The sequence below is a fragment of the Suillus paluster genome (assembly GCF_016628075.1).
Source record: "Suillus paluster strain FC165 chromosome Unknown EDB91scaffold_3, whole genome shotgun sequence".
NCBI lineage: Eukaryota > Fungi > Basidiomycota > Agaricomycetes > Boletales > Suillaceae > Suillus > Suillus paluster.
The window spans coordinates 1,482,907-1,509,695 of record NW_024537563.1 but is presented as its reverse complement, the minus strand read 5'-3'; the positions used below and the strand labels follow the sequence as shown (position 1 = coordinate 1,509,695).

At 49.9% G+C, this 26,789-nt stretch overlaps 8 protein-coding genes across 8 annotated transcripts; 4 read left to right on the top strand and 4 right to left on the bottom strand.

Moving 5' to 3' along the window:
• Positions 1 to 186: 186 nt before the first annotated feature.
• EDB91DRAFT_1343406 (uncharacterized protein) lies at positions 187 to 1,607 on the bottom strand (the record flags this gene model as incomplete). Its single annotated transcript, XM_041325778.1, has 2 exons — positions 187 to 657; positions 716 to 1,607. 2 exons carry the CDS (start codon positions 1,605 to 1,607, stop codon positions 443 to 445), a joined length of 1,107 nt encoding a protein of 368 aa, XP_041183417.1. The 3' UTR covers positions 187 to 442.
• A 141-nt stretch (positions 1,608 to 1,748) lies between these two features.
• On the top strand, positions 1,749 to 4,201 carry EDB91DRAFT_1077715 (cytochrome P450; the record flags this gene model as incomplete). Its single annotated transcript, XM_041314946.1, has 12 exons — positions 1,749 to 1,863; positions 2,057 to 2,201; positions 2,264 to 2,360; positions 2,484 to 2,551; positions 2,610 to 2,735; positions 2,789 to 3,212; positions 3,271 to 3,511; positions 3,545 to 3,591; positions 3,656 to 3,702; positions 3,752 to 3,874; positions 3,925 to 3,954; positions 4,009 to 4,201. 12 exons carry the CDS (start codon positions 1,749 to 1,751, stop codon positions 4,199 to 4,201), a joined length of 1,656 nt encoding a protein of 551 aa, XP_041183416.1.
• Positions 4,202 to 5,411: 1,210 nt separating this feature from the next.
• EDB91DRAFT_1043999 (uncharacterized protein) lies at positions 5,412 to 6,290 on the bottom strand (the record flags this gene model as incomplete). The annotated part of the gene is made up of 2 exons (XM_041313095.1): positions 5,412 to 6,066; positions 6,118 to 6,290. 2 exons carry the CDS (start codon positions 6,288 to 6,290, stop codon positions 5,412 to 5,414), a joined length of 828 nt encoding a protein of 275 aa, XP_041183415.1.
• Positions 6,291 to 9,544: 3,254 nt separating this feature from the next.
• On the top strand, positions 9,545 to 14,402 carry EDB91DRAFT_1333345 (uncharacterized protein). The gene is made up of 16 exons (XM_041325427.1): positions 9,545 to 9,735; positions 9,785 to 9,811; positions 10,038 to 10,112; positions 10,154 to 10,707; positions 10,765 to 10,890; positions 10,942 to 11,146; positions 11,223 to 11,360; positions 11,423 to 11,887; positions 11,951 to 12,192; positions 12,388 to 12,675; positions 12,726 to 12,848; positions 12,902 to 13,127; positions 13,177 to 13,564; positions 13,621 to 13,781; positions 13,833 to 14,276; positions 14,347 to 14,402. The coding sequence occupies exons 1-15, from the start codon at positions 9,703 to 9,705 to the stop codon at positions 14,136 to 14,138; spliced, it is 3,357 nt and encodes a 1,118-aa protein (XP_041183414.1). The 5' UTR covers positions 9,545 to 9,702; the 3' UTR covers positions 14,139 to 14,276; positions 14,347 to 14,402.
• Positions 14,403 to 14,521: 119 nt separating this feature from the next.
• Positions 14,522 to 16,203, bottom strand: EDB91DRAFT_1043433 (cytochrome P450; the record flags this gene model as incomplete). Its single annotated transcript, XM_041313060.1, has 8 exons — positions 14,522 to 14,747; positions 14,810 to 14,932; positions 14,984 to 15,030; positions 15,070 to 15,203; positions 15,254 to 15,478; positions 15,525 to 15,940; positions 15,995 to 16,131; positions 16,180 to 16,203. The coding sequence occupies 8 exons, from the start codon at positions 16,201 to 16,203 to the stop codon at positions 14,522 to 14,524; spliced, it is 1,332 nt and encodes a 443-aa protein (XP_041183413.1).
• A 1,209-nt stretch (positions 16,204 to 17,412) lies between these two features.
• Positions 17,413 to 18,784, bottom strand: EDB91DRAFT_1043429 (PIN domain-like protein; the record flags this gene model as incomplete). Its single annotated transcript, XM_041313059.1, has 6 exons — positions 17,413 to 17,886; positions 17,942 to 18,068; positions 18,126 to 18,241; positions 18,293 to 18,542; positions 18,605 to 18,647; positions 18,688 to 18,784. 6 exons carry the CDS (start codon positions 18,782 to 18,784, stop codon positions 17,413 to 17,415), a joined length of 1,107 nt encoding a protein of 368 aa, XP_041183412.1.
• A 1,303-nt stretch (positions 18,785 to 20,087) lies between these two features.
• Positions 20,088 to 22,731, top strand: EDB91DRAFT_1215740 (WD40 repeat-like protein; the record flags this gene model as incomplete). The annotated part of the gene is made up of 9 exons (XM_041320822.1): positions 20,088 to 20,266; positions 20,411 to 20,476; positions 20,535 to 20,738; positions 20,789 to 20,999; positions 21,031 to 21,186; positions 21,404 to 21,586; positions 21,642 to 21,651; positions 21,705 to 22,115; positions 22,168 to 22,731. The coding sequence occupies 9 exons, from the start codon at positions 20,088 to 20,090 to the stop codon at positions 22,620 to 22,622; spliced, it is 1,875 nt and encodes a 624-aa protein (XP_041183411.1). The 3' UTR covers positions 22,623 to 22,731.
• Positions 22,732 to 24,235: 1,504 nt separating this feature from the next.
• On the top strand, positions 24,236 to 26,785 carry EDB91DRAFT_435802 (kinase-like domain-containing protein). Its single transcript, XM_041327263.1, has 6 exons — positions 24,236 to 24,808; positions 24,856 to 25,696; positions 25,749 to 26,097; positions 26,151 to 26,345; positions 26,401 to 26,535; positions 26,610 to 26,785. The coding sequence occupies exons 1-6, from the start codon at positions 24,554 to 24,556 to the stop codon at positions 26,698 to 26,700; spliced, it is 1,866 nt and encodes a 621-aa protein (XP_041183410.1). The 5' UTR covers positions 24,236 to 24,553; the 3' UTR covers positions 26,701 to 26,785.
• The last annotated feature ends 4 nt before the right edge of the window (positions 26,786 to 26,789 follow it).

Sequence of the window (26,789 nt, the reverse complement as noted above, 5' to 3'; positions counted from 1 at the left end):
TTCCGTCATGACACATGATGGCACGATTCAATGATCAGTGCTAGTCATGACCACTGGTCAGACTGCATAATAAGTACGCGCATGTTGCAACAAGACAACACATCGAGTTTGCTTTGATCGGCCATGATGCGGGTGCTAGCAGCAGACATTCGAAGGCCCGACGCGACCTCGAGATGAAATCAAAACGACCAAACACCAATATATCATCCGACGACACGGAACACAGGATGATATGTTGTACCGCGTGTTGCGTGTGCGTAGTTCGCTAAAAGTCAATGCCGTTGCGACTGAAGAAGCTCCGCTTCTTCTTAACGTATTTGGATCTTCATACGTGGGCCAATAACGCTTTGTTTATGTGGGGGTGGATTCATCTCTAGCAGCCCTACAAAGGGTGTAAGCCGAGTTATGTATGAAATTACACACGGGAGAAGTTCCAAGCACATCAATGTAAGCATGCCTCATCAGCATCTTCTGATTGACAACGCTGACACTGACACGTGAAGAACCAGCTGTCTTCTAGTTCCTGTCTGCGCTGCGTAATGGTTTGATTGATATCAATGTAGCTAATGCATAGCTCTTCCCCGGTTTCGACTGAGCGAGAGGTTGTGAACTGCATGGTACGTCCGACGCGAGTCTTCTTGACATTTGGACAACAACCTTCATGGGCCGGCGTGTTGAGTAAGAAGGTATGTTTACCAAGGAAATGGGTTCTTACTGTGATTAAAATAACTTGCGCCCACCCAAACACCCCACCCGAGCATTTCATCTCTGCTGTCTCCATCCCAAATGCCGAAAGCATTCCCCGTGTCACGCGCAAGGAGATTTCGTATCGTAGGAAACATACGGTCTGAGATGTTGTGGGAGCGAATGACACAGAAAAGCGTATACACGTAGATGTGCCACGAGAATGTAAGGCCGCAGGCGGACGTTCGATAGCTCGCTGTTCTGGAGACGAAGAACTTCTGTCCACGGATCTGATGTGGCGATTTTCGAAGAAAATGCGAGATCGGCAAGACGGCAATCGAATACATATCGCTGAACAATAGCTGAGGCAACTGAACGCGAGGTTTCAAGTTCCATGTCTTCCAAATCCATTGCAGCAGGGAAGAAAGACGAGCAGGGGAGGACGCCAGATCCTCGGCATGCGTCCATGCTTCGTCGATGTGGTCTTGCGTGATTTGTAGAGTGGCTGTGGGACCATTTGGCAATATCGGGTCAGGAGAATCGTGGCAAAGACGTCTGCCTTTGACTTTTTTCCGAGTGGCTATCTGTGCCTTCGCAAGAAGAGCATTCGTATCTGCTATCAAGGGGCCTATCATGCCACTTTCCCATGCGATCTTGCATTCATCTGTACAGAACCAGACAGACTCTGAAGCTGCCCTACAACTTCTGATACTCCAAGTCCGTGGATCGCCGATATTTCGAGAAGCGCTTGCTGCATAAGCGAAACACTGGGCACAGACCTCCCTGCGATAGTCTTTGTAGATCACATGCGCAAAAGGAGTTTCACATGCTAAAATGTGGATCCCTTGGGCAATGGGTTGTATAGCAAAGATAGAACGCCCCCCGTACGGTGTGGTCCGCAAGTCGATCATTGGCTGAGTCATTTGTACCAAGGGAGGGCACATCAAGACTCGAGAACATTACATAATGGAATGACTTCCGATTAGATTAGCCGTCACGTGACACACAGTTACTTCTCGCGTATATATCTTACAGCTGTTACTTACACCACCGTGTCGCCCATCATGTCATGCTTGTTACATCCCTTTGGTAGTCTCGAACCGGGACCTGACAATCGCGGGACGTGCTATCATATTGTGCCATTATCTTGGTGCAACCCTGCCACGTCAAGTACTCTAGGTATGATCAACCTCTATGACTCGCAATCAGAGGTCTCAAGGCTCAGGCCAGCAGTGTTGAACTCCATTGGGTATAGTGACCGCCACGCAAAAGCCCATTCATAACTTGATTTCCCTGTCAATGAACTCTCTTTAATCCTTCTTTACGCTCCACTCATCAGCCATGTTACAGGTACCTGACCTGCACGTTTTAGAAAACACGAAGCTCGTCCTTGCGTTTGCAGCTTGTTTTGGGGTAGGAGCCGCCATTCGCGGTTACCTTACATCAGGAAGTAAATATCCCCTCCCACCTTCCCCTACCACTTGGGGGCTTTGGGGGCACGTACTACCCTATCACAGGTATGATTTCACATTTGACATATTCGTTTCTCTAATGTTAATTATGTTACATCGCTCATTAGGTCATATCTTACTGTAGAGAAATGGATTGAAGAGCTTGGGCCCGTGATCAGTTTTCGCTCAGGAACCCGGAGAATCGTGATTATCGGCCGCCAAAAAGTCAGTCTCTCCAGCTGAGTTTTCATACCCAGACTTGATATTTTGTTGCAGGCCGCGATAGATATCTTGGAGAAGCAGGGGCGGGGCGACATCTGATCGTCCTTCTATGTATTCATACTTCAGAAATGCTTAGCGGCGGACAGTCCATCGCCTTTTCACACGCTGGGGAAAAGGTTGCATCATATGCGTAGGTTCGTAGTCTGGGCACTGCGAAATAACTCCTATCTTACCTTTGCAATGTGGGTACAGAGCACTTCATTTGCATCTCGGACCGAGATCACTCGAGCAGCATGAGCTCATACAGTTATCGTACGCAAAAGACATGGTCATGGACATCATCGATGATCCATCCAACTTCCAGAACCACACGTTAACGTAAGCGCTTGCCCAGCGGTTGTGATAACACGCCACTTACAGGGATTCTGAAGTTTTGTCTCATCGGTGATCATGAAAGTTGCATACGGGAAGAACACGCGTACGTTTGCTGGTGATCTCGAACTCAAAGATGCTCGCCAGCGCATAGAGGAATTGGGTAAATCCCAGCGCCCTGGTGCTTACCTGGTGGACTCGATTCCGTGGCTCAGATACATTCCTTGGTATGGCAAAGATTTAAGAGAGGGATTTGAGAGGGGCAGGAAGATCTACACCGCCTCAGCTCAATCGCGTGAAACATCAACTAGTACTTATCGCCTTGTCATTCTTTCCATGATGCCTGACCCCGTTCCACAGCAGAGGAATGAAGACATCGGCCCTTCGTTCGCGAAATACATGCTCGAAACTGAGCATAGTTATCCCTTTACTGAGCTTGAGAGGGCTTGGCTCGTTGGGAGCTTGTTGCTAGCATCCAACACGGTGAGGCGTCTTCTTACTAAGTTGTTTCCCAAGACCTGTTGTTGATATTATGTGCCAGACTGCTGCGGCGTTATGCACGGTGCTCATGGTAGCCGCGCTTTTCCCCGAGGAGCAAGCTAAAGTCCAGGCCGAGTTTGATGCGGTCATCGGAAGGAACCGAGGTAGCTTCATTCCTATCGCAGTCTTGTCGAGTAATGATGTCTCCACCACAGTACCCACTTTCGCTGACGAAAATTCCCTTCCCCTTCTGCGCGCTTTCATCGCTGAGTGTCAAAGATGGAGACCGTCTGCTGCTGAAGGTGGGTATTTTCATGTCTGTTTTGTACCTGCAGTTTACAAGGTTCACACTGTAGGGCTGGCTCATCAAACGACTAAAGACGTGATTTGGGCAAGTAATCTTTGAACAATTTATCGCACTAATGATATTCTAACATCCACGACAGGAAAATTATTGCATTCCTGCCGGGACTACGGTGTTCGGCAACCATTGGTAAGCATCATCTTCCGAAAGTACGAAGGCTCTAATCGGTACTGCTCAGGGCCATCTCTCGAGATCCAGACGTCTTCCCTGACCCTCACGCATTCAAACCTGAGCGCTGGCTGAACGACCAAGGTGGCCTGAGGAAGGACCACAAATTCTATACCTTCGGGTTTGGTCGGCGGTAAGCTTCGTCTCTCAAAATATCTCGTCTTTGACCGTCCGTGTTTCTAGGGTATGCCCCGCCCAACACCTCGTACCCAGGTAAAGATATCCTTCCACGCATATGATCTTTCGAGCTCATTTCGATTGGTACAGATCCGTGTTCATACACTCGCTCCTTGTCCTTTGGGCCTTCCGGATGACTCTGGATCCTACGAAGCCGGCGGATGACATGGGATATATGATCGGGGTGGTGCCAGATATCCAACCATGCACTGTTCAGTTTGAGAGCAGGGTTCCGGAATCGGCGCTCAGGCGTATGATGCAGAAGGATCCCGAGGTTGCGTGAGAAAGCTTGACTCTAGAAATCGCAGTGTCCCATTACAATTTCGGCCTCGTATATTTCTCTGGTGTGCGCAGTGTGTTCAGCTATTCACTGTCGTGTATTTCTCTTTCCCTGGGGGTAAATTGGTCTCCCCTAGCCAGACCCAATAGAATGAAGATAGTCGTTCCTTGTAGGGTAACATTGTCGTTTGTCTTTCTTGACGCTCTAAACCCTCAAATGTCAAACTTCAAACCCAACTTTACTGACGCGATAAGCACAACTGTCGACTCTCGAGTGCAAAGTTGGCTGAGGCACAAGTCTTCGTCGTGTCGCCATTCTTTTTTCAAAAAAAAAAAAGAACAAAGATCCATTTATTGGGCCGAGCCCGATGTTACACATATGGTACGTGCAGTATGTTAGCCACGAGTGTTGAAAATCCTTCGACCTCTGTCTGGTCACCTGCGGCGGCAATGGACAAGGGGGACTATCCATGGCGGTCCATGGCATACCTCTTATAAAAGGACCTCGATCTTCCGAAGTCGGTCCTCTGCGTCAGTGATACTAATTAATAGTAATACAATGGCCGAGTACGACTATGTAGGGTCTTCATCTCGGTGTTTGGCGAGGTAGATAAGTTATCTCGCGGGTGATGAATCCCGATCTCATAGTCAGTAAGGGGACCACTGACCAATGTTAATTTCGAGACTGCGAAGCGCCCATAATAATCAAGCTCTTGGAGTAGATGCTGTAAGTATCATCGTGGACGAAGCTCAATTGATCGAGAAGTACCGCCACGGCAGTTCAACTTCATCGTTTAAGTCTTGTGAATGAACTCGAGAGTTAGCGCCTTCGAATTCCTTACGGAAGGCGTCTTTTGCCAGGACGAGACAGCTAAAATGAAACTTAGGGGCACATGATTGAAGTTATACAAGGCATTTTGATCGTTCTGTTATATAGTAGATACAAGGTCTCTGAACCATTACTACCAATCGTAAATTACTTGGTATCTCAGCTTTCCACGGTAGTCATAGAGATGTCGACGATAAGTAAAAGAGACGGAAAAAAAACAAGGGAAATAGTAAGGGATACAAGGGCATGGTCTGATGAGATATGTGCGGTGAATGAGATCTGAGATGTGGGAGAAATCCAGGGATACAGTGGTGGTTACGAGACAGATACAGATTTTGGATGGCTGGTGCGCCAGCGCGGGTGCCCCCTATTAGTGTTTATGGTATTAGCGCGCTCCGGCACCGAGGTTCATAGCACCCAATATGACCTCCCATGCGAGGTCAAGGCAGTCCCAGAGTTCGGGATCATGCACGCCTAGTGCAACTGCGTTTCTCCACACAGCCGCGATGTTCTGGGCGACGTTGGTAAGTGCACTCATACCAGGGGCAGATGACATCAGGTGCGCGGAAAGCGTGTGGAGTGCAGGCCCGGAGGCAAGTGTGCCTCGGAGTGCTTGTGGTGACGTAAGGGTAGACAAGAAAGAGCCCGGGACAGCCGGAAGGAGTGCGGAGAGCAGTTGAGGTGCTGAATGAGTGTAGAGGAAAGTGTGCAAGGGGCTGAATGCTGCCGGGGCGGGTATAGTGAGAGGAAGTACTGGAAGAGTGACGCTAACAGTAGCGCCATGAGATGAAGCTGATGGGGGGAGGCGGGGGAGGGAAGCGCAATTAGATGCGAGAATAAGCGAATGGGTGGCCACGAGGGTCACATACGGATCGGAAGAGCTGGATGATCTGGAGAGTGCAAGTATGTGTGTGGGGTAGGAAGAGGAGGAGCCAGATGCCCGAATTGGAATGGTTAGACTAGGGGAGTGGTGCAACTGCGAGCGAGGCATGCTCGGAGGCAAGTGAGATGGTGAAAGTGCTGCGATACCAGCCAACATCCTAGATGATATGTTAGATCAGGTTAACCTAGCGATTTGACATGATACTCACTGGTTTGCTTGCAGCTTCAGACCGCGACGGACGTAGTCCATGGGTACTTCTGAGAGTTCAGGTGCGATAGCAGCAATATTTTGTCTAGGAACCTCAGCATATGATGGACGTTGCAGCTTGCGAGGAAGCTGGACATTAGAAGGATAAGACTGTTGTGCAGGGAAAGAAGCCATGGTGGGTGTAGCTGATTCTTCGTAATCCCAGATGGCTTTTGTCTGGATGGGGTGTGCAGCACGGACTTGATACATCGTGGCTAGTGTATGGAGCTGGGAAATATAAAATGAAGTAGTAGAAGGTCGTGATAGTAGCGGTTTTGTGATATCAAATCACTTTGGGAGTTGGAGACAGCGAAAAAAAGATGACATTGTCAAAATGCTTTATATCCCGAGTACTAGTCTCCACTATTTTCAGAACAAGGGATATGTTCGAAATTTGTTTAGAGCTATCTACTCTCTTTGACGCCTTTTTGGTCAATCGTTTGTAGTCCGTTTAGGAAACTCCCTTGATGTCGTGGGCGACTAACCTCGCTTGCCCTCCGCGAGCAACTGATCAGATGTTAACTTTAAGCCAGCGGGCGTCTTTGTAGTCATCACAACCCGCGAAGGACAAGGACGTACCTTGTTCTTACATTGCCACCTCTTTTTGGTCATCCGCGAGTATTCCTCGAGGCTTCTTGCTTCTGTAGACTGTAGGAAGCCGTCATCAAAGCTCTCGTCAACTAACAGCATGTGGGTGGACCCTTACCCACCTAACCTTTTGTGGCATCAAGAACCTGCTCAAACATGGCATACCTTGTTTGCGTGGTCGAGGCAAATTTACGTCGATGATCAGCGTTCCGCTTAGAAAGCTTTGCAATCACACCTACTGGGTGACCTACACCTCGTTTTAGGATCAAAAATTCTCATTTGGCTGATAGCAATCACAGCATGTGGGCAGACCCTGACCAGCTAACCTTTTACGTGGTACCGGGACTCAGAACTTGCTCGAACGTGGTGTACATGGTGAAGGCAAGTTTACGTCGATATACTCGGCGCTCCGATCTGTGGGTCTCCATTCTCGAATGCTCCGCAATCGCACCCACGCCTTTTTACATGCTTCCGGAGCAACATATTGACATCAACCTCCCAGAGACAGATACGACTAGGATGTTTTTGTTTCAAATTGAGCTAGCTCCAGCCGGATAGAAGATAACGCACACGACTCCGCCTCCGCCGCATGCTAACCATCTGACGGTAAATCCATTGCTTGATGGCGTTCTGAAACCCGTGCTGAAATCGTTCTGAATATTGGAAAGGAAGGATCGGGACGAAGCAGGCAGTCTAACCCAAAAACTCACTGCAACATCCCGGCTACCCAGCCCTTGATTGAAATCAGATTGATCCGGGACGTAAAGATACAGAATCTCCGGAAGAATATTTCACACATGAGTAATAAGTACGTTGAATATTTTTTTCCTCGTTCGATGTACGATACCCATTCACTTGCAAGAATGATTCCGTCTTCTTGATTTTTTCAGTGAAACGCATGGCTGGTTGACTCCCTGCTCAAAATCACCAACGGCCTGCGTCTCCCGGGTGAACATCGGAGGCGAACTTGAAAACATAGCAAAAACCTCGACAGCTTTTATACTTTCATCTCCATCGCTACACAGGTCCTCAACACCTCGAATAACAATGAGATAGTCAAACCGTCCTCTGGACAGAGACGCGACGAGGTCACATTTACATTTAGAGATGAAGACTGAAGTGCAGATACTCGTCCCTAATGGCATGGCCAGAACCGCTTTCATAAATAATCTGATGGTCTGATTCGAGTCTACAGGCGAACAATGTCAACGAGAGATGTTCATTGTAGCACCGTCAGCGTTAGGGAGACTAGGACGGTTACAACTACGACGTACTTATCAGCGCGGGCACTTTCTTGGGTTAATTCGCTCGGCAGGGACCAAAGAGGGTCGCGTCATGAATCTGATTGTCTATACATAACTAATCGATAAAGACTAAGTTCTGATTTCAATCACCTCACTGAACTTGTCTACACCCCATCCTACTCAAATAAGTATAGCTTGAAAAACGGGGAGAACTTACCGTTAGGTTGTTTGCCTCCTCCGAGATAGATTCTGTCATTGTCAACCCATATCACCTTTACCTCATGGCTACCGAACTTTCTGTCCGATACGACCTGGACGTAAGGCAGGGACGTTGTCAACTGCTCCCCCGCTTCAGGGGGAAATACCCCCACTTCCTTGTCGATTTTTGGGATTTCGATAGTGGATGACTCTGTCACTACTCGTCCCAGACTCTGCCGGCGCTTAACAGCGAGGGGGCTGAAGTCCATCATATGTAACCTACATGGCTCCATCGCATCCGGGTTAGCACTAGTTGTCGTGTCAACCGCAGGCAATGCCAGAAAACTCGACTCCCGGTAACGTTAAATCTATAGTGATACTTGAAAATACGAGCATTTAAAGGGCCCCAACAGTCCCATTGCATGATCCCTGAAAAGGAGTCCGGATCGAAGAAAATCCTGGTGGAAATGACTCACCCCATGACAATGGATAGTAGTCGATATGTAGGGTCCGAGGTCCACATTGTTTGTTGGGCTGGCATCGGTGATTGGGAGCCATCTGCGGTATCCTCCATCGGAAAAACGGACTCTATGGACAGCACTGATGTAGGTAACAAGAATCATGCCAGCAATTGCGGCGCCCAGGATATATCCTCAATTGCTTCAGGTTCAATTGATTGTTGACAATCACCAATCTATCGTTTCCGTAGTCTCCCCTAGCCAGCCCTATATAGACGAAGGAGGATAGTCGTTCCTTCTAATATCGTTGCTGAGGAAATAAGGTTTGATTAGGTCGTGTTCACCGCTGATATCAATATATGTTGAGTATAATAGTCACTGAGAATACTCTAAATCAAGTGTCAGGTATCAAGTCTTTCAACTATTTCCGACCAGGGCTTACATTGGATGTTGGTGAGTGCTGCCAGTCCCAAATCTACAACCACCATGTGGGCTTGAATGAAGAGCTGCCTGCAGCACCAACCGGAAAGTAGATCCGGAGTACGATATATCTTCCCCACCTACTGAGCGTCGTCTTTGTACTCCCTGTTACAATACGTTCGCGCTCATGCCGTCGGAGCAGCCTCGACAGGAATAGTGTCTGTCCAGTAGCTTTGGGATGTACACGATCTCAATCGAGGGCTCCAAGGTCAACACGGAATTGCTCGTCACCTGTGTGAGGAGGATTATCACTGACCTGCAAGATGGCAATTAGAATTTGCGTTGGGTCCAAAAGCACGTCCATTATTCTGTTCCCGTTGGGAACTGAATGCGGTAATGGAGACAAATGACGGTCGATTTTTGGCTTCGGTAATACTGAAAAGATCACGACGGAGTTCATATATATATGAGTCCCACGTGCAGAGATGGCCATTGGCGAGGGATTCCGAGTCTGCATAGCAATCGACGTCGTCTGCTACAGAGAGTTTTCCGAACATAGGAGTGCGTTTGTCGAAATATGTGTTAGCAACGGGGAGCAGTTGTTGGCACCAAGTTCAACAATGTACTGAAGCTCGGAGGATGTCATGTACGCCTGGCAGAATGCCTTACATAGTAAGACATTTTCAGTACTATAATCTAGGACATTGACGTCAATCGGTAGCTCAGAGGTACAACGAAGAATGTCTCGGTAAGGAAGGAAGGTGATGTGAGAGTGGAGGTCCTCACTGAGAGACAGGAATTCTGACTGATATTTCCGTCTCAGATCCTGTCCACTAGTAATTAACTGGGTATTTGCAGTTTCGAAGTGCAAGCGAGTGTGCAGCGAGAAAGTGCCACAGGGGCTGAAGCTGAAGATGGGGATGACGCTAATTGCTTCTCTCGAAAGAATCACCGTCCTGTTTTGGGTGTGACAGTTCGGCGAACGCCGTCCCAGGCATGCTGACTTAAGCACGGACGGTCTCTTGTCGGTTGCCAGATGCGCTCGGAAAGTGAGTATAGCGTTTGCAATGCTGACGTGCCCGTCCCCCAGATCCCATTGCTTGCTGCCAAGCACGTCGCGGAGCATGTGCTTGCCTCCATCATCGACGACACAGTGCTCCAGCGCCCACAGCCCAACCCCTTCAGCTCACTCGTCACTCTCTCGAACGGTTCCAGCTCGGGTGCAGACCCGAGCACCCCTGATGCACTAGCACCGGACGGCGGACTCAACGACACCAGCTCTCTTGCCGTCGTCTTTGGTGTGTCAGCTTTCGTCGTTCTCATCGGAACATATCCCTGGTGGAGATCCTGCATTGCGCAGGCCTTCCTCAGCAACGGTGACAAAAGAGGCATCAACAACGTCCCTAGCTTCGTGAAGATGAACACTGTCAACACTTCTGGATCACGTCCCATCTCAGATGGTGACGAGGCATTCTGGAGCGCTGAAGCCGGTACTCATGACCAAACACCAAGCATGTCTCAGCCCAGCAAAACTCAAGGCAGCCCTCGGAGCAGCAGTCTATCAGTCTCCTCTGACGAGCAGTCCCTTCCCTTCCCACTGCGATTCAGGCAGGATGGAGGGCCATCAGTTCAATACCTCCGCATGTAAGTTTTAATGTGTCGTTCGCCTGGTTCCTCGCGACACTCATTATGGTACCGCAGCTACAGCATGACTGCAAAAGTGCTGAAGCAGCACTGCATCGAGTTCAACCTCTCTCAGACAGGCAACAAGACCGTGCTAGTCGAACGACTGGAGGCATTCAGCCACAATCCTGACTCATGGAACAGGTACGTGACTTTTTTCACTCAATTCAACTGGGAGCTGAACTGTTACTGGAGCGCCCACCCAGGTGCCCACAGGTCTCATAAGGGACCTCGAGTGAAGAGGCCCACGGACAAGCCTAGGACAAGCCGTACCAAAAAGTCTACACAGCGTCGTGCACAACTCGTTCCAGGCGCCAACACTATCAACGGAACCACGACCATCACTGATCGATCAAAAGATGCACGCACCTCAGCCGAGGTTGCCGCACTGCTGCCGTGGGTGAGCTGCTGTTTCTTTCCTCCTCTTTTTTGATTTATCTCTGTCGTGTTGGACTGGTTGAACGTTGGCCTCACAGGCCAAGATGATCTGCATGGAGTATCCATACCAGACAACAGACGGCATGGCTCCAGTTGCCGATGCTGAACCTAGTCATTATCCTATGGGTGGGATGCCTACTGGTACAAGTGCGCACTCTGCCAGCTACATCAATGAGGTGAGCTTGCTCGGTGCTGTGTCTCCCACTTACTATGATATGACATGCTGACAGGTGGATAGTTGCAGGACACCATCATCCAAAATGCAAGCACGAGGCTTATCAGCCTCGTGCAAGATGCCCTCCTTCAACCGGGTGCTGCTGCATCCCCGCATATACTAGGTGCCGAGGAACACAGGGCAGTAGCTCCTCGCTCCACTGATGCCATCACGTCAGGACACAGCATGGTGAGAGAAGCCCCAACACCAGCGAAGCCCGACACAAACAAGGCTCGAGTGCTCAAGCTCGGAGATGGCACTACGCTACAACTGGATGACGGCGATATTCCTGATCCCCCTGCCATCAGCTTCGCAAATGATATCTCAAGCCTCAACGAGATGTGGGATGACCACACTGAGCACTGGCGGGGTATATCAATCATTGTCATCCAGGGCCACCCAATTGCAATCGAGCACTGGCCTGTACTCTATCGCTACGGCAGAGACCAGCAGTGGAAGGGGACGAAGAATAAGTGGACAGACTGGCGTGTGGGTGCAAAATTGAGTTGTTCCACTGCATCTGACTGACCTTCCTCTTCTCTGGGCATCCAGGACATCGTCGAGTGCTATCGTCAGAGCAGCCCAGAGGAGTTCTGGGCCAAATTCAGTGTTGATGGAGAACATGCGACCTTTACCACTATCGTTCAGAAGCTGCGTGATGCACGCAAGGCGGCCCACTCCCGCATCGTGCAACAGGCACATGAGGAGTTTGGTCCTGCATTCGATGCTCATTTTACTTACCGGAGGGGAGGCAGAGAGTATGTCATGACCAAGCCATCCGCTATTGCAAAAAGGTACACCGAGTTGACAGGCAAAGGTTTGGTGTGAAGGTGTTATAGATAGGATTTTTCTTTTGCGCAGTACAAATTTTACGAGAATGGGAACCAGTAATACGAGTATCAGTGCCTAATGGTCAACAGACATGCAACTTGTTGCCATGACTCAGCCGGCGGCCCACCAAAGTTGAACTAACACCACATTTTACTCAGTCCAAGCCCTGACAACAAAGTTTTCTATCAACCTATGGCTGCGACGGTTGACTCCATGCAATGTTTTCCTGGTTTATGCGGGGTGCTTTCAGGGTCTGCTACTGGCCTCGAGATAGATGAAATTGAAGAGGATGTTGCAGCGGAACAAGAAACTATAATTGAGCCCGGCGCTGGTCTGAAAACGGCGAATACTGGGTCAATTGATACTCCTGATTTTGTTAAATTGCAGATGACGCTCATGGAGGCTTCCAAGGGTGTCACAGATGGCACGGATGCTGAATACAAAAGGTGGATGCTTTTCAGCAACTCACCTGACGGGTCACTTATGCTCTTTGCAGGTTAATGAATTCATGTGTCTCATTTGCTATCAGGATCCGCCTTCTGGGGCCGGATGAGGAATTCTTCAGCAAGAGACCACGGGCTGATGCTCCTTTGGTAATTGTAGCCTGGATTATGAACGCGTGAGTGCCGCTTGGAGCCGATCTGTCGTTCTGATGCTGACATTTCATGGAAGCTGCGACTCCATTAATCTTGACGGCACCACAAAGCTGTGTTCCCAGGAACGGGGGACATATGGACATGCTCAGAAAATGCGAGCCTCAATGACCTATGGCTTCGGTAAGCTGAAGGGTCTCGGAAACATGCCATGGCATGAATCCGATGTTGGTGCCACCATGGTTGGCAACCCCTCAATCTCGGTTGAAGTTTCATCTTTCATGTGTTCGCTGCGGAGACGCAAGGTAGTGCTTTGTGATTTTGGCTGATTTGAGGCTGATCAAACTGTGCTAGGTTCAAGCTGGTGAAGTTGCAAACAGTGCTCGTGCTATAACATCGGTGAGTCACGTTGAATATTTTAATATTTCACTGGTGAAAATTTTACAACTCCTGCAGGAGATATTACTCAAATTGTACCACCACAACCGCCTTCCTGAGAACTGGACTGTCCAGCCGTATCAACCTGGCGAGCGAAAACCTGCAGGAGGCTCTCGTACTTCTGACAGCCTGGACAACTGGGGTGGTGGGCGGGTCCGAAGGCTTCTGCATGCTGCATATACAGTGGCATTCTTATGTATGTTGCGGTTTGATGAGGTCCTCAAGATACAGGTTCATGATCTTCGTGTGGCAAACAATCAGGTTGTGTTGTACCTCCCCTTTCGCAAGACCCACCAAAATGGAGGTCTGTGTTCAATCTGTATTTAAATTGCGAGCTGTGATTGAGATATATGATTTTAGATATTAAACCCTTTCATCTCTGGACCCTCTCATCTAATGAAGCCCATCTCTGTCCTACGAGAGCACTTGCCGCTTGGTTTGATGAGTCCCAGATAACGACGGGCTATGTTTTCCGAAAAATGGCATCTGGTGACCGGATAGCAGTGGCAAATAACCCTATGGTGTGTAATTAATGTGTACCTCGATGAAAACAGCTAAAGGTGCCCTTCTAGTCTTCAGAACAGTTCTTAGAGCTGTTTCGAAACAACCTTCTCGACATAAATATTGACCCTGCTCCTTATGGCACTCACTCGTTTCGTCGGGGGGGCTGCCAATATTTGCATATAGAAAGGCGGTGGCCCTTGAGAAGGATTTGTGAGTGGGGCGGGTGGAGCACTGAATTCACCAACATGACAATAGTCAAGTATCTTATCTCCTCGAATGATGACCCTGCAGAGCCAAGGGACCATTTTTTCAACCCCAACCAGCGCCCAGCTGTCAAGTGTCCGCAGTGTGGCCGATGCTGCTTATGTGCTTGATTGCAGTAGGGCAAAGGGTATGAACCTTGACATCACAATAGTAGCCTCGCTTCCTGTTGTACCCGAGACCAAACCAATAGTAGTAGTTCATAATACAGACGAGGTTTGCTGGGCTTCCTGCCGCGATGAAAAGGTACTGTCAGAGAGATTCAGAGTGGAATGCTTGACGCACGCAATACTGATGCTTTTATCTCCATCAGCCTCACCTAGTGCTGTCGCATTGTCTCGAACTGATTCTACAAAGACCATACTCCATGTCGCATCTACCACAGACACCAAAATGAATATGATTTCAGTATTAAGCCGAAGAGCCGCTCGCACCAAAATACCAACGAAAGTATTACATCCCAAGCTCACAATAAACCGCGCTCAAGATCAAGAACCTACAATCCCTCGCCATACTTCCCCATCACCCCCCTCAATGCCGCCTCATTCCCAAACCTCGGTTCAAAACACGCAGCAAACGGCTTAGGATGCACAATAACACCATCCACAAAACCCGACTCATCAATTGGGTTCTCAGGGTCCTGCGTGATCTTGAAAGACCACAAGAGGAGCGCAGCGTTAATGAAGATCGAGCGGTTTGCTATATGTTGTCCTGGGCAGATTCTGCATGTTGCACGTCACATTTTAGTATGTAGGCAACTGGGTTTAATATCAGGGACAAGTACCTGCGTCCAAAACCGAATGAAGGGAACTTGAGGTCGTCCCGGATTTTGCCGTCGGTGTTGAGCCACCTCTGAGGATCGAACTGGTCAGGGTTGGGGTAGACGCTTGGGTCACGGGAGATTGCCCTGTTGAAAGGTGATCAGTACAATATCGCATAGAATGGATGTTAGTCGTACCAGTGGTTGCCAAAGACGATAGCACCTTCTGGGATACACGTATTCTTCTGCTCAGGCAGTTAGAACAAAAAAACATGACAGAGCACTGAAAAACGTATGTATGGGATATCAGTCAGCGCACGGTGTGTGAATCCGAGAGTCGTCATGGGTCTCCAGCGAAGACACTCCAGCATGAACGCTTCAATCTGCGGGAGGGAGTTGTAGTCGTCGAATGTGGGAGCTGTAACAAAGTTGAGATTTCACTCAGATGAATAACGATATTCGACTTACCTCTGTCACGACTAATGACGACGTCCAGTTCTTCTTGCACTTTCTCCTGAGCCTTGGGATAGCATGCAGAAGCCATGACGACAACCATAATCGCAACAGCAGTCGTGTCCGAACCGACGCCAAAGAGCGACCCAGCAAGATAAGCCATTTCTTCGTCCGAGAGCTTGTGCGAAGACTGGTTCTCAAGAAGATAGCGAGCAAACGAGGGACCAGCTTGCTGGTCGCCTATGAAGAACAGTCAGGTACTGATGAGGAAAGAAGTGGAACCAACCAACCAATTCTCTCAAAACACGATCAAGCTGGTCATGGAAGAGCTGACTCTCTTCCCTTCTCCACTGCTCCAACTCGGTTCCATATCCCGGAACGTATTTTAATATCGGGTAGCGCTCTACCAGTAATGCACCAGGTCGCATGAGCATCTGGAAGCGCTTGAGCATTTTCTGGATGACGATGATCTCGGGGGGTCGACTTGCCATACGTGACACGCAAGATGACTGGAGGCGGTGTAGCTTGAGTTGAATGCATAAGTGATCATAAAACAACACATTGAGTGCAACATACCGATTCGCAGCTGCTTGGTGTCCTTTAGGGTTATTAAGGATATCGAGGATGACATTACGGGCAGCATTCATCTGGATTGGCACATAGGATTCTGCAGCTTTCGCTTGAAGGTGAGTATGAGCCGCTCTGAATCACATAATTTCAGTAAAATAGGTCGTTAAGAGGAGATCTCAACCCAACCTGCGAAGTCTGTGGAACTGCTCTCCTGCGGGTGCAAGGATCAAATGCAGCCCGCGCGACAATATCTCTCCTGCCGCAACTGCACGAGGACGGTCGGCTAGTAGACTACCTTCTTTCTCCATTATATCGACAGATTCCTGTGCAGGTGAGTATGTACTTGGTGACCAGTATTGGAACCATCTTACCTGGTATCTGCCAATGATGACCATGATCTTAGGCCCGATCCGAAGCGAGATGATGGGTCCATAGGTATTGATCCATTCTGCAAACTGCTGAGATTGACTATGATGTGTTTCCCGTTAGTGTCCACATAGAGTTTCGTATTTTATGTACTCACTTAGTTCTTGGCAGAGGAGTTCCGAATAGCCAATTTCCAGGAGGACCAGGAGGAAGAGGCAGGCGTGACTTTGAGCGTATCTTAGCGCGGAGGAGCTTGTCGGCGAGAATGACAGCGACTAATGCTCCTAGGGCCTTGAACCCAAATGTCAAGTCGAACATCCTCTAATAGTTTATAAGGGCAAATACAGTAAAACTTAGTACAAGAGAGAGGACGGAGGAATGAAAGGTACTGACCGCATGGTGCAGCAGCTGAGTTTTATGTCGGACGAGGCTGACAAGGCGCTTGACGCTGACCAGTGCTGATGGGAGACCAAGCCTATTCAAGGGTGATGGACTGACGGTTAGTGCGGCTTTGGGACAGCTCAGCCAGTTGTCATGAGACGCAACTCGTATGACAAATTGACAAATATCGATGTCCTGATCCACCGCGGCGTTCGCAGTGGAGATATCCAACTTGCTGGAACAATTGAAACTTCTGGTCAATTGAGGCGCATCCAGTATATGTGATGGACACAAAGCTTCGGACGAGATACAAGTACAGTATGTCAAGATTTGTATCAAAGAGTGAGATCAATCAATTCACGATCATCATCATCACCTGTGAGATCAATTATAACACCGTCTGCGGGCACTGCTTCATCTTCATCTTGTGTGAGGTCGATGACGCTCGCAGAAGAGGCAGCAGCTGCGGAGGCCGCACCTGCAGATGACCCATGGACCACGCATGATGTCGACAGTGAATTAGTCTATCCATTTGTCAGCGTGAATGATGATGGTGTTGTTGATAGACATACCTCAATTTGGGGATCACCTGAAGACGACAGGAACATGGTCCGCACCCAGCAGTCATAGATTTGGTCAGCGAGCCATACTCGAACATACTTATGTGAGTCATCCTGACAGCCTTCAGCTGACCCCTCAAGCAGCCGGAGTGTGGCTTGCTTCAGCGTATCAGTGGGTACATCACTGTTGTGCCCCAAAAATCCTGCAAGTGCCTTCTTCGGGCGTGATGCACGGCTGAGAAAGACAGCCCTCGTGCAGCCCGAGCCAAGCTCGATCTGCATCTTGTCAGTATATGTTCAGATAGAGCAACACGGTCCACAGACCTCATTGCTCATAGGCGAATTATTCGCAAGGTCCTCCAGAAGCTCGTGCAAGATGGCAACAGGCCAAATGGTAGTGCGGAAAGTGCCGAGAAGCTTCTTTGAGTCCCAGCCCAGGAGCTGCTGAATAAGAGACGCAAGTGAAGTGAGGTTAGGTGGGGCCGGGGTTCGCAGTTTGGGCAGCTCAGTGAGTGGAGTTACTGTGGGGCGTGCATATAAATTAATGATGCCCGGATTAGGGAAGGAATCAGAGAGTGAGCGAGCGAGGGCTGGATGCAATCGGCCCATCTTTCCAGTTGGATCACTCGCAAGGTGATATTCAGCGATGTTCCGCCATTGCTGGAGGGACCGGTCCTGGTTGCCACCGTGCATAGCACTGCATAGCATACTATTGTCCATGCAGCGGGCCAGACCAAGTGCGGTCTCACGTCCGCACCCTGGAAGACCATTCTGAGACAGATGTCAGTGAGAATCAATGTTCGCAGAATGGCGGCTGAAGGCTTACCTTATCATAATCACCCCCACAGCAAATAGCAATGGTAATGAAAGCGTCACCAGTAAGAGAAGGGTCAACTTGCTCCCGGATGGTGCCGATGGTATATATCTTGATGGTGTCGGACAAAAATGTCGAGCTAAGGCAGGAGGACAGGGTCAGGAGGACACAGATGTGGAAGAAAGGCAGCACCTACTTTCGAAGGACGGTTTGGGCACCAAACACGAAGATATCACAGTCATCTGTCATGACCGCATTGATGACGCCAGCCCTATTCATCAAGGCCAGCTGCGCCTCAGCTTCCCCCGCAGCCTGGATACCAGGCTTGAATAATAAGGATAGAGGTGGCGAAATTAAACGCACCGTAATCCACTGAGTGTTGAAAGCATCCAGGATGCGCTGTGTTGGCTTCACCATCCAGTGTTCATTTGAAGACACCCTATGTCCTCGTTTAACACCAGGCCGCTGGTCACCGTCATAGCAGAAGATAAGCTGCAGTGGATACCGGGCAAGTCGGGCAAGTCGGAATAGAAATGTTCGAAGGGCGGGATTCTGCCCAGTCTGAGCATGTGCTCGGTGCCACTTGCCTTGTTGGCACTGTTCGAACCATCCGCTGGATCGTAGTAGACATTTAGTGTCAAATGTGGACATGGCCGCTGATATCCAAATGCTAACCTTGCATCAACCCCCACCACATAGGGCAGGTGAGGGGCGGGTCCTATGTAGCGGCCCTGGAGGGCAAGAGAGATGACAGGTACCATTTTTGCAGCAGGCTCGAGTAACTGTAAAGCGACTGAGGTTTGAAATCCGGCAAGCGGCAGGTGCACATACCTCCCACAGGCCGTTTATACCCATGATGACAAGTAAACCCTCTAGTTTATTGCTGCGCGCTGGTGTATCTGAGCTAGTACCCAGATGTGCACAGGAACAAGTTAGCGTGCTGCCCCTAAACAATGCGCATTTGTTTACCTATGTTTGCCTTCAAAGGAGGGATGCGGTGTTTGGTCGCAATGAGCAACAAGAATGCGGCTGGTGACTGAAATATGGTGGGGGAATACGGTGATTTCAGCGTCTTGCAAGAACAGTGTGTTTTGTAATCTAGCGCCTGTACTAATAGTCACTTAAACGCATGAAAAGATGAATGTGTCCCTTAGCGAGTGCTAGTCAGACGTAGTTGAGCTGTTTACACCAGCGCTGGGGGTTCATGGACGGTTGAGGGTGAGATGTTGGGAGGACAACAGCGAGTTTTGATAATATAGCACCTGTACTAACAGTCACTTAGACACATGAAAAGATGAATGTGTCACTTACCTCTCGAGCACGCAGTTGTCTATGCCTGGGGCCGTCCCATGCTAGTAGATGCTAAACCAGCAAGCACCACATTTGATATATCAGACGTGGGATCGTCTTTAGCGCGCGTGCAACCGTCTTTAGCACACCAGGATGGTCTTTTTCTTTGCAGGATGGTGGATATGAGCGTGGGTACCTTGGTTTTTGCAGGGAATCCTGCACGTCCACTAGAGGTTTCTTGGGCGAAAAAAGACCCTCCCAAATGGCGTGACATCACGGACCCATCCTCGGAACCGCATGACACCTCCGCAAACTCAATGCGGGCGCAGTAGTAGCTTGATGCCGGCAATGGAGCAAGGCCTGGATTCCTGCATGTACTAGTCAGCACACATCTTCAATTCCAAACCATCTCTCAAACCGTCTCTCATTTTGAGGACTTGCGCTCCCATTCGAGATTCCACACTCCTTCCAGATCCAAACCAAACTCCATGCCCTCGGTGAGTGGACTACCCAGACCTATATACTTCCTCCGCACTTCTCGAGTGCAGACGCCCGTGACGTGAGGGCCGCATCACTGCGATGAACCAGAAAAGAGACGTTTGGCAGCGTCGGGACGACATCGTGCCCAACTCCCCGCTCCTCGTTGAATTCGCATGCCTTCCAGCTTCTAGCTGAGGGGTGTCGGGTGTCTCGTCCAGCGCCGATCGGAGACGATTTGTCAAACTTACGACAGTGACGATCGGTCACTGTCCGTCACTTCGTGACCGTCCGTGACTGGACCGTGGTTTTTCGTGTCGGCAGCTATACATCCTGCCAGTAACTAGTTCTCAAATGATCATTCTCATCTAAACATCTAGCTCTATCGAACATGGACGACGCTGACGGCCTTGATGATCTACACATACGACTGCCTTCATCGCTCCGCACACCCTCTACGTTGAAATACGCACCAGCGCACCGTACACAGCGGGCGCGACTGGCGCGCGCACTAAGCGGAAGGCTAGATAGGGTGGGTGTTCTTGGAGGAGATGACTGGGGACATACTGGGTGCGTCGCCTTGTTTGATAGGTCTTGATCGTCGTCCAACCCTGATGGTTGGCGATTGGATTGGATGGTGAATTGCTTTTCATTCATTTTTGGCCGGGTTTCGGAGGTCATGGCTGTTCTTCTGATTGTTGTTGTATTATACAGCTGCGTCAACGCGGTGAGCTGGGCACAGGATGGAGAGCTGTTGATTAGCAGCGGGGACGATACCAAGTGCGTACGCTCAATTTATTGACCCGGATGGCTGACTTGAATGTGTTCTTGAATACAGGATTAGAGTCTGGCGAATGGATTCGTCAGGTTCTGCTCGTCCGGACGCACCTAGCTCTGGTTCAATAAGTTTGACCTCCGAGGCTGAGAAATCATCGAACGCTGCAAGTTGGGAAGAGTACCCGTTCGCGTGCCAGTCAGTGATCAGCACAGGTCACACGCAGAATGTTTTCAATGCGCAGATGCTTCCGTTCTCTACGAGGATGTAAGTCCTCACTGCTTTCACTTTTTACGTGACGTTAATCATATTGGCAGCGCGACTGTCTCCGGAGACCGCCAAGTCCGCGTGTTCGACGTGGGTGAGGCAGTCGGGCAGTCCCTGACAGGCAGCGAAATGCACTATACCACGCGGGAGTCATGTTTTCGCGTGCTGCGCTGTCACACTGGGCGCACGAAGCGCATTATCACGGAGGACAGTCCTGATCTGTTCCTTACCGTAGCCGAGGCAGCTATGAATTTTACTTGGGTTTCACATGTTTTATTGACTGCATACTCAGGATGGCCAAGTGCGTCAACATGATCTGCGTACATCACATTCGTGCACGTCAGGCGCGTGTCCTGCACCGCTTGTGACGCTTCCGCACGAGCTCTCGACGATCGCTCTCTCGCCGCTCACACCGTATCAGTTTGTTGTGGGCGGTGAGTCGCCATATGTGCGTTGTTAGTCTTCTGATGTTTTATCCTCTCTGTCATACTTGATACCCGGAGAAATATTGGTGTAGTGTTTTTATGGTCCAATTTATGTCCATTGGGGTAAACTACCCTGTGTCGGACTGGGCGTAGTAGTTATCCTATCTCATCTGCGATTTTCTTTGATCGGCCTCGTGGTGTTCATGATTCTTGGATTGTTCTCACAATTGCAATCCTCAGGCGCACTTGTTCGACCGCCGGCATGCGGGGCGTTACTTGCGTGCAGAATGGGGCGTACCACCTGATGCAGATAGTGCAACAACATGCGTCAGGAGGTTTGGGCGCCGCTCGCGTGCAAAGGGAGAAAGAAAGGGGTATGAGCATGTCACAGGCGCGCGGATGTCAGCTTGGAATGGGCACGAGGTATGTTGATAAATTTGCCTTGGATTATGGAAGGTTGGCTGAACGTAAGGGACAGGTGCTATTGTGTATGTCCATTAACTTGACAGTGTGAAGTGAGCGTTGACTTAGCCGATCATAGCGTATAACTCGGACGGGGTGTTTCTTTATTCGACACGAGACGAGCCTGAAATTTTACAAGACAAGCGACCGCACTCGATCCTCACGCCTAATCCGAAGCGGAGACGGCTCGGCACGACGAAGTCGCCGTCTTCGCGTAGCGAGCCTTTGACTGGCCCGGATGTGGATATGATCGTCGAGGACCGACTGGAATCATTCCTGGCAGACGATGCCTATGCAATGGACGATGCTGATGATGAGTCGCAAGATGATGAAGAAGACGACGAGGAAGATGATGACGAAGACGAGGAAGACGCGGCCGAGGATGATCGCATGTTCACCCCTGAAGATGCGGACGCACACCAGGCTGTACCCGTGGTATATCCACGGATGCGGTTTACTGGGCACTGCAATGTCGAAACAGTCAAAGACGGTGCGATCCGGTCGATGTAATTATATTGATCGATGCTAAAGTTCGCTTGCAGTAAATTTCTTGGGGCCTCATGACGAGTTCGTGACTTCAGGGTCAGATGATGGCAACTTCTTCGTCTGGCGGAAGTCAACTGGCGAACTTGTGGACATCCTCGAAGGCGACCAGCATGTGGTTAATGTGATCGAAAGCCACCCACACTTACCTCTTATTGCTGTCAGCGGCATCGACACGACGGTCAAGGTGCGCATCCCGAACACATTCTCTTATGCACTATTTCATTTCTCGCAGTTGTTCGCTCCTGCTCGTGGAGTGCCGTCATTCTCGAGGTGGAACGAGGCCGAAACGATTAAGAAGAATAATGCGCGTGCAGCGCGGACGGGGTTGAGTGGCAGTGCGGAGCTGCAATTCGCGCATCTCATCCTGAACTACGAACAAGCACTGCGGGGAATCCGAGGTGATGAAGAGGATGATTCAGAGGTGCAGCTGACGCAGTGTATGAATCAATGAAGGATTTCTATCTGTTGTATAGTATACAGTACCTACGAGTAATCTTTGTTTCGGACGCGGTACTAGCATATCACACGATTGGGGTCAGATCGTGGCTCGTCCATTGATAAGTTTCTGCAACATACGGCCTTGAGCGTAGCCTTACTACAACTCAAGATACGGCCATTATCGTATGGCATCTCTATCAAGTGAAAGTATTGTTCATTTCCTGGCTTTTCGTCGCTCTAGGGTTTCAGATGACATTGAATTGATGTTTGAGTCGCGTGTGGAGTCAACTCCTTGTTTTACTCACTGCCGCCGTGGCACACCACACAAATCGAACGGTGCACTGGCCTCGTCACTCTACTTCGCAGGACCTTCTCAAAACTAGGTCAATGGTATAACTGCGAACCTCTAGCTCATTTGTCTTTTTCCTCGTTATGTAAGTTCAATTGTCTTGCGCCCTGCACCCGAGAGGTTTCCAAGTGCTGACCTTTTGCTTCTCTGTGCTTCTACCTTGCCCCCTTTGTGGACGTTTATCTTGCTTTCAGTGTTGCTCTGCTATCATCCCTCTGTGTGATTTGAGCATTCGTTTGCATTCGTTTTTGCTGAGCTCTTCGGCCTATCTGCCGTCAAACTGCAAGGAGACGTCCTTTTTCGCCCGTTCAAAACAACAACACGTCACGTCTTTGCTTCCACCAACCCGTCTCCACCCACATCTCAAGCGCTTCAACGCCGACATTCTGAAAACTAATCATGCATTCTTCTCACAACAGATCGAGGCGCAAGCGTGTCAAAATTGACGACGTCGAGGACGACGGACTGCCACTTCTCCATGTCTCACGGGCTGAAGATACCCAGTCTGACGCTTATTCTCGCTCTCGTCTCCATTCTCATCAACAAACAGACTCCTACGTTCCTTCCTCATCCCGAACTTCCTTTAGTATGAGTTGGGAAGGCTCTTCTTCACACTCTGACTCAGCAGTTGACCGTTTTCACCCCCGTTCGTCTGATGTTCACCATCGTGGTGGCAGAGATAGTTACGACACCCACGATGATGATTCATGGTCCGTGCGTCCTAAACATGACTGGCACCACCAGACTGGTAGGGAATGGGCAACGAATCAAGGCTCTCCAGAGCAACAAAATTGGGGAGCGTCTACTTCATATACCGATAGAGGTCGTAGCCACGGATGGCAACCCGACGACCGACGGGCCAAGGATGATCGGGGGGATAATCACCATCATCCTAACAATGACAACATCCACAACAACCGCCGTCGTAATAATCGAAAGTTTCAGCAACGAGACAATGGTTGGGATACTCGCAGAGACAGGCAGCCTCGGACACAGGATATGCAAGAGGATCCATCTACGAAGGATGAACGGTCCTGGGAGCCTGGCCCTGGATGGCAAGCGCGTGCCCCAGACCAAGGGGGCAAGCATAATCGCAATCGGAATAACGGGAACAAGAATAAAAACAAGAAAAATCAGAATAAAATTCGCCTTCGGATGGAGAAGGAGAAAGATAAGGAGCGGGAGAAAGTGCGTCGACATGATGACGATGACGATGACCTGAACAAGTACTTTTCGTTCATACTGTGCTATCTGTCGCATTTTAATCTCGTTTTGTTTACAGCTGGCAAAGACGGGAATTCCATCCTTTGCCGCCCAAACCTGTCCGGACCTCCCCTGTTAAACAGAGAACGGTACCCTCCAGATCACCGTCACCTGCTGTGTCACGATCGCGCTCGCGCTCTCCTGATTCTTACTACTCCCATATCTCTTCGCGAGGTCGTTCGCACTCAAGATCGTTGTCTCCAAGATCGCAGCAACATAGCTATAGTCCAGCCCGACGCCGTGGCCGGACACCTATTGACAGGGGAAGAACCGACCGAGAGGCCAAAAGTTGGAAGTCATGGTCTCCTGGGTCATCTCATCATAGCTGGACCATGCGTAGAGGGCGTCGACACAGCCTTTCGTCGGCCTCGTCTGTAAGCCGGAGTAGAAGCAGAAGTTCAAGCCGCAGTATGGATGACCGGCCCAGAGCCAAGCATCGTCTACCTCCCGCCACCTCTATCAATGACATATCACTGTCCATATCACAAACCACTCTCCAACAACAACGTGGCGGTGTCCCCCCGCCTTCAAGGGACTCTGAATTGCGGCCCAATGGAAAAACGAAAACAAATGGAAAACAGGCTAATGTGAGCATACTCATTTCGACCCCGGATAGACGCTGATGATTTTTCAGCGACGTCGACATCTCTCGCCGGAAAATGAGCGTTATGCCGCCGAGCAAATGCCTCCTCCAGCTAAAGTCCCACGAACGTCTACAAAACATCCCTTCGACGATTCTCCCATCAGCCAACCGCCATCATCCGCGTCCGGTCGGGCTGATTTTGATTCTCCTAGAATCCGAAAGACCTCGAAGGCAGGATTTAGGCCCATTGGGGAACCCAGTTCAACAGTGAAATTGTTTTTCCCACGTGACGAAGAGGACGATGAATCTGGTCCCGCTCCTCAACATAAGTCACCCGTGTCCCCTCAGATTCAGTCAGAGGTACCTGCGAAGCGTTCTCGCGATGAAGGCACAACCGATAGAGATGAAGATTTCCGCGGAAGTGTCCTGTCGAGGTCTTTGCCGTCCCAACAAGTCCCTGGTCTGCGCGAGACCGTCCCAAAGATCAAATCTCTGGCCCCCCAGCCTATGCAGGTTCCGCCTTCATCTGTCCGTGACGCGCTGAAAGTTTCACTTGTGCCGAAGCCAGCAGGCAGTGGTGATGTTTCCATCAGTCCTATGCAGCAGTCGCATACAGTGGAGCCAGAGGCAGAGGGTACACCACGACCATCCTCGCCGTCCGCAACGACTTGCAAGGACCTCTATGCCATTGTCTCCCAGGTTGGCGAAGGCACGTTTGGCAAGGTATATAAGGCTCGCAATGTCATCACCAATGTCCACGTGGCGCTCAAGCGAATTCGCATGGAAGCAGAAAAGGATGGCTTCCCAGTTACTGCCATGCGGGAGATCAAGCTACTGCAGTCCTTGCGACATCAGAATGTCGTCCGCCTTTACGAGATGATGGTATCAAACGGTAAGTACTTTGAGAACTATTGCCACCTCAGCGTACTGATGGCTTCTTCTAGGATCTGTGTATATGGTGTTCGAGTACATGGACCATGACCTTACGGGGGTTTTGTCTCAGACGCAGTTCTCGTTTTCAGAGGCCAATCTGAAGTCCCTTTGCAGCCAAATGCTTGCTGGGCTGGCATATCTGCATCACAAAGGCGTCATCCACCGTGATATTAAGGGTTCCAACATTCTTATCAACAACCGAGGGGAGCTGAAACTTGCCGACTTTGGTCTGGCACGCTTTTACCAGAAGCGCCGACGAAGTGATTATACCAATCGTGTCATCACTCTATGGTATCGACCACCTGAGTTGCTCTTTGGGGCTACGGTATATGGGCCTGAAGTGGATATGTGGAGTGCAGGGTATGCTTCGCTTGTACCTTTCTGCATTGCCTCCTACTGACAGCGGCGTTCAGCTGCATCATGCTAGAGCTTTTCACCAAGAAGCCAGTATTCCAGGGGAATGATGAAATCCATCAGTTGGACGTGATCTACCGTATTCTTGGAACTCCTTCTACTGAGCGATGGTCAGGGCTCACCGCACTGCCATGGTATGAGCTGGTGAAGCCAAAGGATGTGATCCATGGTCATTTCCGCGACCTATTCTCCCGGTGCGTCCGTGGAGCTTCAATCATGTCACATCCGAAGAGCTCACTTTACTCTCAGATGGTTGTCGCCCGCAGCCCTCGACCTGGCAGAGCGGCTTCTTTCTTACGATCCGACGCAGAGAGTCACTGCTGTCGAGGCTCTTGAAGCTCCCTACTTCAAAGAAGAGCAACCTCCACCTCAGTTGCCCGTTGAGTATGTTGTCTTCCTTTTTTTGTGCCGTTCGAGATCCTCAATGCCCCTTTCTTTTTCTTTCTTTTTCGAAACAGCCTATCCACTCTAGAAGGCGAATGGCATGAACTGGAGACCAAACGGGAGCGAGCGAAGAAGCGTCGTAAACTAGAAAATGGGCTCTTGTAGCATGTCTCATCGGTATGGTTGATTATAATGTACTGGACACTGTATGCATGGCACCAACTACACATCGTAGCGTACAAGAATTGCAACTC